Raw genomic sequence first — 10,250 nt, 5'->3', positions numbered from 1 at the left:
TGTGCCAAGGTCAGGGCGGGCGGGACACACCTGGAGTTCTGCAGAGGCGGGCGAGGTGATGCATCTGGTCTTGAAGGTTTGGGCGGGCCGCCCTCTGTGGAGGCCTGGATCCCTGCCATCCGGGCAAGGAGACCTTGCCCTGATATCTCTCACAGGCCTGGGCTCAGAGCAGTCAGGTGACACGCTGGAGGTCACCCAGCCTGAGAAGAGCGGGCAGGACTGGAGTGAAGCTCTGCCCGGGCTGTAGTCCAGCTTTTGCGGCTGCCTGGACCCAGACCAGCCCAAGGCAGCCTTATCCTTCCATGTGGCTGTAGCTTCTCCAGGTCCAGAACGCAACCTGGTTGTCTCTGGGCTTAGTGGGTGCCAGGGCAGAGGCCCTTTGCTCTCCATCTGTCTAGACTGGGCTATTTGTCTTGTGCTCTAGACACCATCAGCAGCCAGCCGCCTTCCTATCCTGCTGTACACAGATGGATGGCCCCACGGGGGGCCCTGCAGCTATTTCCTGGGCTGGGAGGATGGAACGGATCCTGTAGGTGTCACCTCTGAAACTGTCCCCACCCTTATCCCATTTCCAGGTCTTTCAGGAAGGAGGCCACATGGCTCCTGGGGTCTTGTGTGAAGTGTCACAAGAATGAACAACCCCTCCCACCCTGCCCCTCAAAGCCTAAGCCTCCCCTGGCCACCAGGGCTCAGGTTTTCCCATCCTCCTGAGCTCCCCAGATGGCCTTTAGACTAACAATGCCCACACTCTCCTCCTCCTGAGCCCCCTAGATGGTCTTTAGACCAACAAACAGCACCCACACTCCCTGCTGAGCTGCCTGTCCTGAGAGCACGGTCTAGGGAGAACTGGCAGTGGGCAGGGGGGCGGGGGACTTGGTGTGGTCAGAACACGTTTATCCCGGGGAAGGAAGAAAAACCAGCAAAGGCTCTCCCTCTGGGTTGGGGGACTACATGTAAGCTTTTTTTCTTTCCAGTTTTTAAGGTTCTTCAAGGTTTCCATAAATGAGCAACATATTACTTTTCTAGTGGAAAAAGAACAACTTTATTCAAAGGCAGCTGCAGAATATCCCACCCGGCACCAGTAGCACCCATTGAGTGCCTTCCTTTGGGCAAAAAGAAAATTTCTGCCGGTCTTTATTAAAAAAAAATAAACGACTGGAGTGCTTTTCATAAAAAATGTCCCCTCTGAGTGGAAAAATATTTCGGCGATTTATCTTTTTAGTATTTTCTATAGAGCTTGAATGTTTTAACAATGACCAGAAAGTATTTTATTTCATGGTCAGAAAACACATCAAATGGTTTGTGCTTTGGAAACTTGGCTTCACCTCCTCTCTCTCTCTCTCTCTTTTCCTTCCTGTCTCTCTCTCTCTTTCTCTCTCTCTCTTTTCCTTCCTTTCTCTCTCTCTCTCTCTCTCTTTCTCTCTCTCTCTCTCTCTGTCTCTCTCTCTCCAAAGCAAACCCTGGGGGCAAAAGCTCCAGACGTCCCAGGGCTGAGGAGGGAGGGTGAAGACAGAGGTGGGAGACTCGAGCAACCCCGCAGAGAGCAGATGGCCCTGGGGACTCAGGAGAGGCCCGGTGGGGACCAGTGTGGGAGGGGATGGGAGGGGACCGAGGGGATGGAGGCACCTGTGTCCGCCGGCCCACGGGCTGGGTCTATGCTGTACGGAAACAGCACCACCTGGTGGCTTCTGCTGGTGACATCAGTCACCTGCCAGTCCTGGGCCTCAGAGAGGGGGACAGAGCCCTGGGTGTGGTCCCCGTGGGGTGGGCAGGACAATGATGGCTGAGCGGGGCGAGGAGTAAGGAGTAGTCCCACCCCAACCCTGTAGTGGGAGAATCAGAGTCTCAGCCAGCAGGTGGGATGGACAGTGCCCACCTAGCCCAGGAGTCCAGAAGCCTGAGTTCCAGTCCAGCCAGTGTGGGCTGGGGGCTGGCTCTGTTTTACTTCGCAGCTTTCTCCCCTGTGACTGAGATGCAGCAGGGTGGAGAGGGGCCGGGTGAGGGGATCTGGGCTGGGCCTGGGGGCGTGGTGCCCGTTCTCACCCCTATTCAGGAGGCTTCTCCTTTCTCCCACCTTGCCCGACCTCTCTCCAGCTCCATTTTCCTGCCTCCCTCATCCTCAGCAGGCCTGTCCAGGGGGTGGTCAGGACCAAGTCTCTCCAGCTGTGTCCAGCCCTTGGGTGCTTAGGGTAAGAGCTAGGTGGTGGGTGGGGCTCCTCCTGGTCCTGGAAGCGTCTGGGTGCGGGGTGGGCGAGGGTGGGGGGGTGGGCACTTCCTGGCAGGCCCTGTGGGTGGGGCAAGCCCACTTATAGGAGGCCCATGGGCAGGGACTGTCCCCTGGCACCCTGCTCAGCATCCTCCCCCAGGGCCCTCTGCAGCACCACCCGCAGTGGCTCCCGCTTCCCGGGCTGCCGGCCTGACGCCAAGTAGATGAGGGGCTTGGAGCTGCTGTTGACACAGGCCAGCAGTGTGGCCAGTGGGGAAAACGTGGACAGCAGGAAGTTCAGCAGGGGTTGCAGGCTCCAGTAGAGGACCAAGGGCAGGCCACAGAAGAAGAGCAGGAACAGCGCGCCCAGGACGATGCCGTAGAACCTGGGCCGCGGGCGCGTGGAGCAGCAGGTCACCCAGACAAAGAGGACCACGCCAGCCGTGCAGGCCACGCAGGCCAGCACCAGGAGCCAGATGACGCTGGCCACGTGGTAGCGCAGGCAGACCAGGAGGCGCTTGCTGTTGCGCAGCAGGCCGCAGGCGTTGGCGGGCAACAGCACGGCCGGCAGAGTCAGGGCCCACACCAGGGTGCAGAGGATGGCTGAGGTGTGTCTGGGCCGGCAGCCCTGGTAGCAGATGGGGAAGAGGTCGGAGAGGCAGCGCTCCACGCTGAAGGCCGCCAGCAGCCAGAGCCCCACCGCGAACCACAGGAAGGTGAGCACGAAGTAGAGTGTGTCCTGGGGACCCAGGGCAGCCTCTGCCACGGAGAAGCCCACGTGGCAGGAGAGGACCAGGAAGTCGGCGGCGGCCAGGTGCAGCAGGTAGACGGAGAAGGGGCCCTTCCTGATGTGGAAGCCGAGGTTCCAGAGCACTAGCCCGTTACCTACCAGTCCCCCAAGGCCCACGATCAGCGTGAGGTAGAAGACCACGCTGTGGAAGGTTCTCCAGAGACCGAACAGCCCGAACATCCTGGCCGGCTCAGAGCGTGCTGGCGAGGGACCTGCAAGAGGGAGACAGACATGGTCCTTGGGCGTCTTTTGTGCCCCCGCTGGGGGCACAGGGAGTGGCATCCATGGCCCTGCAGATGCCCTCTGGCTGCATCCCCTGGACCTCCCTTCCCAGCGGCAGGACCTCAGCCGGGGCTCAGCCCTCTGCACCTCAGGTCAGGTGTGCCTAACGCCTCCCCATGCCTGCGGGTAGGCCCTGGGCTCCTGGCACGGTGCACTAACGTGCTCAAAAGATGTCCGCGTCCCTCATGGATGTGGTGAGGGCGACACTGCACCCTCTACCATGTGCCAGGGAAGGCTCTGCAGACAGAGGGGACGTACGTGGGGAGCCCACGTGTGGGGCCTTCCTCTCCCCCCAGGGGTGGGAGCTTCTCCATGGTGGACCCCCATGGGGCTCCCACCTGGTGAGCCTAGACCAGCCTGCTGGCGAAGTCCTCCCCAGAGCGTCTCTGGAGGTGTCCAGGGAGGTGCCCAAAGGCAGAGGCTCCAGGTGGCCTGAGGAGGAGGGAGGAGGGAGGAGGGAAGATGTGGTGTGAGGAGTTGGAGGGAGCCCCCAGCCTTCCCTGTGCACTCCCGGCCTAAGCAGAGGCTGAATTCCGGGGCTCATGCTGCTGGCGGTGCACTCGGTGCACTCAGGAGGCTGCTCTGAAGCCTCAAACCAAGGGAGGGGCTTTGGTGACGGTGGCAGGGCCAGAGGGCCTCTCCAGGAGCCGCTAACACAAGGGGAGGGGCAGATACCAGCGGCCATTTGCAAGGAGCGAGGCCGAGGAAGTTCTCAGATGTTCTCAGAGCGCGAGAGAGATTGGCCGTACGAAGCTGCACTGAAAGGCAGAGAGTCTCAGAGCAGCCCTTCCCTTCCCAGCCATCCCTCCACCCCCAGGATCCACACGGGTCCTGTTCTTAGTCCTGGGAGATGCATCAGGACCCAGGCTCAGCTGTGAGGGCGTCAGGGGTGAGAGACACGAGAGAGAAGAGAGATAGAGAGAGACAGAGAGACAGGGAGAGACAGAGAGATGTAGACAGACATTGAGAGACAGAGACAGACAGAGACAGGGAGAGAGATAGGGAGAGATATACAAAGAGACAGAGACAGAGATAGACACAGAGAAACAGAGATGAGACAGACAGGGTGAGAGAGAGAGAGAGAGAGAGAGAGAGACAGAGAGAGAGAGAGAGAGACAGAGAGAGACAGAGAGCGATCAAGCTGCCAACACACACCTCCCTGTCACACCTTTGCCTGGGCTGTGTCCCCGGCCCAGAGCCCTCCATACCTCTTCCCTGACCCAGGTCCTGTCTTACTTCAAGGTTTTGCTCCTTCTCAGGGACCTGCAACCTCCTGCAGCTTCCTCCGGCCCCCGTGAGCCCCCTGCCTCATGCCCGAGCACCCCCCAGCACCTTCTTTGTGCTTATCCTTGCCCCTAGTCGGGGGGTGGGGAGTGCGGCTTGGGCCTCGGCTCCTGTGCCTTGCCTGTGATGGTGGTTTGTCCTCCGAGCCCAGCCAGGGGGAGTGGGAGACCTCGGCCGGACCCTGGCTTGTGGTGGTGACCGTGGTGACTGGCGGTGGGGTGGACACACCTCCCCTCTCTGAGCCTCAGTTTCCCTGGGGAGGTAACCAGACTCTCCTGGCTGTGCTCTGGCTCCGGCTCAGAGTCTGAGGGCTGGGGGTGAGGCTGGTGCTCGCGCCCCTGTGCTGGGCTGAGGGTGGGCTCTGTTCCTGGAGAGTTACAGAGAGGAGTGGCATGGCGGCAGGAGGGGCATCTTCATTTTTATCAGAACAGGTTCACCTGCCCGGCCCGCTCCAGCAATGCCCTCGAGCTCTAGTGTCTACACGTTTCAACTCAGCCGGCATCCCCACCACCATCCTGCCCTGCCTTCCTTTCCCAAAGGAAATCCAAACTTCCCAGCCAGCCCCATCACCCGGGGAGCCAGGCTGAGAGCAGGGGCCACTACGGAGGGCAGAGGAGGGTGCCAGTGCCTCACCTGGGGGATGCGGTGGGGGCGGACAGAGCCTTCTCACCTGTGACGAGGCTGCCCTCAGCTCTCTCAGGCCCTTCTCTGCTCAGACCAGTGCTCATTGCCTGGAGGCTCCTCCTGGTCCCTAAATCCCTCCATGTCCTCTGGGACCCATCTGGCTGGACAGAGGGCATCCGGCCAGTTCCCTAGAAGTGGCAGGGTGTGGCACTGTTCACAGGAATTGCAGGAATGAGCTAAAACAAAGAGTTGTTAGTGTGGGCCGGCCTTTCCTTCCTCCTCAGCATCTCTGGCAGGGGAACTGAAGGCAGGCACCAGGCCAGTGTCTTCCACCTGCTCCCACCTCACCTCGTGCATGGAGGGGAGGGAGCAGGTGAATGGAGATCCTCTGTGCCCAGTGAGGCTGGACCACCTTCCGGCTGCCCCACTGATGTTGGGCTGCTCCTGCCAGTCTTTGGTTGGCTGTGAGCACAGGGGGCCTAGAACTGTGGGCAGGGCCCTGGCTGTGAGGCCTCGAGAGAATAACCTAACTTCTCTGTGCCTTGGTTTCCCCTTCTCACTGGACTGACCGTTTATGGACAGCTGGAAGCCTGGGTGCCCAGGCTTGGGACTGGCTCTCCTAATGGGTCAGCCGACCAGTGCATCAGTGGGTGGTCTGCAGAGGCGGCCCCAACCCCTTCCTAAGGAGACCCCCTCACTGTCCATCTGTCTGCCTCAGAGGCTGGGCTCCCAGCCGTTGACGGACTGTTTTCTGCATTCTGCTCTGCAGAACACTGGACAGTGAGATGTTCTTGATGAGAGACTTTTTCCTTCCATGGACTGCGCTCCACAGCTCCTGAGTGGGGTGCAGAGTGTGTTAGCACAAGCCAGAAATTTGGTCGTAAAGATGCTGTTTCTCTTCACATTTCTCAAATGGACTTGGCTTCAGAAATCAGTTCTGTAACACCAGTCAGCAGCCTGTGGAGCTCTAGGCAGTGCCTGCCAGCTGCCCAGCCCCCAGCATTGTTGCACATGGCTTTGAAACACACAGCACAGCTCGTATGGCCCAGGGGCACCTGCTGCTACCCCGCCTGCCGGCTCTGCCCCACATGCTGGTCCTCGCTGGTCTCCGGGACCTCTCCCGGCGCGGCTCTCCACCTCCTCCCTGAGGTCACTGTCCAGGCCTGTTTCAACTAGCCCCTCCAAGCCCTCCTTCCCTGCCTCCTGTTTGGGTGAAACTTCGAGCATCTCTATTAACTTAGTTGGTAGCTCCAGTCCCCTGCAGTTGCCAGGGGCCCAGAGGGACACACAGAGGGAGACCACCTGCCTGGGTCCCTCTTGGCCGCCTTGCCATCGGAGGTGGGATGGGGAGCTCAGCGTCAGCCACAGTGCTCAAGGTGAAGAGTTTTGATCGCTCGCAGATCCTCAAGCCAGGCAGGGTGCCCGGCTTCTACCCCAGGTAGCAATCTCCTATCCCAGGTCTCCGACGGCAATGGCAACCCTGTGCCCATGGAGGGCCTCCCCTGTCTAAGAGCCACCGGGAGTGGGATGGGCTAATTTCTCGGGCCGCTTTCTATTGGGCACTTCAGACTGTGCTGGGCAAGGGCAGTTGTTTGCGGCAGCTTGGGGTGAAGCTCTTAAGGAGGACATCCTGTGCAGCTTGGCCAGCCCCGGCCAGGCCCAGGCAGCCACCAACCATGGTTTCTCCATCACCCCTAACCCCTCGCACAGCCCCTTCTCGTGTTTGCCCACTGTCTAGGCCATGCTTCCACTTTCTCACCTGGGAGGGGTCTGGTGCAGGTGGAATGCATGGAGGGAGCCTCCGCTGGGGGAGCAGCGGCTCCCAGTGTTGCAAGGAGGACAGAGCCAATGCCTGCCCCATCCGTGTCGTGGCCGACGGTGGCCTAAGAAGATGTGTCCACGTCCCAGTTGCTGGAAGCTGTGCACGAGCTCTTCCTGGGGAAAAGGGCCTTGGCAGATACATGGATTTTGAGATGAGCTCGTCCTGGAGTATCTGTCTGGGCCCTAAATCCAATGACAAGTGTCCTTATACAGGAAAGGAGAGGAGGGACACTGGAGAGCAGGGGGAGGCCACGTGAGGTTGGAGGCCAGCAGGGGTTACACAGCCACAGGCCAAGGAGGGCCAGAGCCACCAGGAGCTGGAAGAGACGAGGAAGCACCTTCCCCTGGAGCCCTTGGGGAGCACGGCCCTGCCCCCACCTTGACCTCAGACTTCTGTCCTCCGTAACCAAGAGAATAAAGTACTGCTGTGTGAAGCCACCTGGTTGTGGTTATTTGTTCTGGCTGATACACGAAATGACTGCAAGGCAGGTGGCACGCTGGTACCATTTAGGTAAGCGCTCTGAGTGAGCGCTGGCCACTCCACCGAGCCTCCCACGTGCCCCCACAGCGCCGTCTGAGATGGCGACCTTGTCATCCTTGCCCGCAGATGGGGAAACCAAGGTGCCGGAAACTTAAATTGCTTGTCCAGGTGGTGCAGACGCCCAAGTGTGGTTTGTGTGAACACGGCCATCCTGAGCTTGTCTGATGGTTTGAGCTGAGGGCCGGGACTGCATGGCGACTCTGCACAGCTCACCCTACAGCAGCTCTGTGGCCCTGGGCAGTGTCCTAGTCTGAAAGTGTGGGCAATGGTTTAATCACCTCGGGTGTGTGTGGGGACTCAGTGGTGATCTATGTGGGGGCTGGCTGGGGGCCACTGAGGAGGCAGGAACAGCGCAGGATTCAGCCGGTTCGCCAGGAACCCGTCTCTGTTCACATGGTTTCCGTGCCACCGTCCTGTCTGACCTTCAGGACAACATCGGCCTGACTCAGCCCAAGGGAGAACACAAGGTTTTCCAGGTCCCCCAGGGCAGATGGAGAGTGGGCACCAGGCGTCCAGCAGGGTCCTGCTCACCCTCACCCCCGCCTGTCTGCAGAGGAGCTCGACAGTGGGAGTGTTTTAATATAGGCATCATTATTATTATTATTCAGATAGGCGAGGCCGCCAGATCAGGAGATGCTGCCATTGAAGAGATGGTTGCTAACTCATAGCTCCCAGGAGGAGGGGGAGGCGACCCCACAGGGGCCACATGGGGCAGTACCGGGTCGGTCAGGAGGCAGAGGGAGAGGGGAGGGGAAATGTGGACCCAAGCTTCCTCCTGGTTTCTGTAGGAAGGAGTGGGCAAGGCAGCCAATGTAAGTGGGTTTAGGGTTGGCAGCTGGAACAGTTTCAGAGCTCTGGGTCCTACAGCCAGTCCCTGGTGGTCTGGAATCTGGCCCTGGGGTGATGAGGGCAGGGATAGTGGCTGGGAGTGTGGGAGCCGGATAGAGGAGGGGCTGAGCGTGGGTCTGCATTTGAAAGGTGAGTTCATGAAGGCATTGTCATTCTCTAGCAATTGACTGACCCTGGGAAGGGCCGTCCCTTGGGGTCTTCAAGGCCTCAGATGCCAAAGCTTCAGAACACAGAAAAGAAGACCTGGGTGGAACAGGGTGTACCGGGAGCTGCGGAGGCTGGTGGATGGGACTTGAGGCCGCCCTCCTTCTGCCTCCCTCCCTCCTTCTTCCCAGGTCGGAGTCTTGTGTGGCCCGGAGCTAGGGACTCCCACAGGGCTGCTGCTCCCTCCTTCCACCAGGGGACAGAGGGTTCCGGGCTGGGAGCACCCAGCTTAGAAACCAGAGCCCCTCGGTGGCGGCCAGCACTGGGCTCTGCTGTGTCCGGCGGTGGCTCCTGCCAGGCCCTCTCAGTCTCTCGAAGCCTCAGTTTCCCGCGGGCTACTTGGGAAGTTCATGTGACATCATGCATGTTACATGTGTGACCCAGCGCCCAAGGCAGAGTAATGACTCGGAATGCGCTGGCTCTGCTGCTAGTGAGATCCAACAGCTGAAAAGAAAATTACCTCTTCATTAGAATAAGCAGGTCTGACATGCTTCAGTGGCCACACATGGGGGTGGTGGGAAAGCAGGAGGCTGAATGGACAGGAAACCCCATGGCCTTAGGAGCTGCCAGGAGCCCCCTCTCTGCAGCTGGGCATTGTGCAGGCACCATTAGGGCGGGCGGATGGGGTGTGTTTCAGAGGAAAAGGGTCAGGGCTGTGGAAGAATTGAGCAATTTCACGAGAACAACAAAACTAAAGCCGTGGTCACGTTTTAGGTGTGATGTTTGTTTTTATTTTTCCAGCGTGTGAGCTAACGAGCCAGCTGAGTGAGCCTGCCTCGCCCCGTGAAGACGCCACGCAGCACAGGCTGATTTACAGACTCGCACCTGGGTGCTGGGGAGGGGACGGGGATGCTTGGCTGGGGGCCTGTCTCTGCTCCTGTCCTCACACACACAGGCCTCACCCACAGCCTCCCTGGGCCCTGAGGACAGAGTGGGTTACACAGGCTCCCTGGAATTTTGGCTGCCCCCAGCAGTAGCTGCCTCTTCTTGGGAACTCTGTGCTGGCTGCAGAAGCCCTGCAGGGGCCCAGGGGTGCGTGTGGATGGGGTGGACTGGGCCCTGGCCGAGGAGCTTTGCCTGCGACCCAGGTGGAGGTGACCTTTGAGCAGTGTGGCGCCAGGGTCCTGCAGGGTGGGGTCTAGGGGTCGAGGGTAGCCAGGGGTCCCTGGTGGGGCCTTGTGGCTCTGGGAGCAGAAGAGGAGGTGCAGCGGGGGAGGTCAGAGGAGGTGCAGGCCAGGCAGGGGCAGGTGGGAGCCTTCACGGAAGCTCAGCCTCCAGTTTGGAGACCAGCTCACATGGTCCTAATGTCCTGAGGTCTCAGGGACCACAGAACTGGAGGCTAAGCTGGCAGATCTGGGGCGACGGGGACACCCCACCAGCATCCTGGGCCATCAGGCCATATACCTGCTGCCACACTAGCTACTAGAGTGAGGACGGGCTGGGCCCAGTTTCCATGGAGACCTCAGATGAGGCCACATTTCCCGGACTCCTCAGGAAGGGACTAATAAGGAGGAATCTAGAGTCACCTCAATCCCCTGGGCGCCGGGGGCAGGCTCTCTGGGAAGAAGTGAGCATCCTAACGGTCCCCGACCTCTCCCTTATGCAGCAAAGGGGTCTGGGTGGGGATGGGGCCAGGGTTGGGGAGCCAG

At 60.0% G+C, this 10,250-nt stretch overlaps 2 protein-coding genes across 2 annotated transcripts; one reads left to right on the top strand and one right to left on the bottom strand.

Annotated features, from left to right (window-relative positions):
• Positions 1–2,306: 2,306 nt before the first annotated feature.
• Positions 2,307–3,176, bottom strand: MRGPRG (MAS related GPR family member G). Its single transcript, XM_017886276.1, has one exon. The coding sequence runs from the start codon at positions 3,174–3,176 to the stop codon at positions 2,307–2,309; it is 870 nt and encodes a 289-aa protein (XP_017741765.1).
• A 2,922-nt stretch (positions 3,177–6,098) lies between these two features.
• On the top strand, positions 6,099–6,576 carry LOC108538267 (putative uncharacterized protein MRGPRG-AS1). The gene is given in 3 exon segments (XM_017886265.1): positions 6,099–6,159; positions 6,162–6,316; positions 6,319–6,576. Coding segments are annotated over 3 exon segments (474 nt in total).
• Positions 6,577–10,250: the final 3,674 nt, after the last annotated feature.

This window comes from Rhinopithecus bieti, unplaced genomic scaffold, assembly GCF_001698545.2.
Source record: "Rhinopithecus bieti isolate Rb0 unplaced genomic scaffold, ASM169854v2 scaffold_1014, whole genome shotgun sequence".
In the NCBI taxonomy this organism is placed as follows: Eukaryota; Metazoa; Chordata; class Mammalia; order Primates; family Cercopithecidae; genus Rhinopithecus; species Rhinopithecus bieti.
This window is presented reverse-complemented; position numbering and strand designations above follow the sequence as displayed.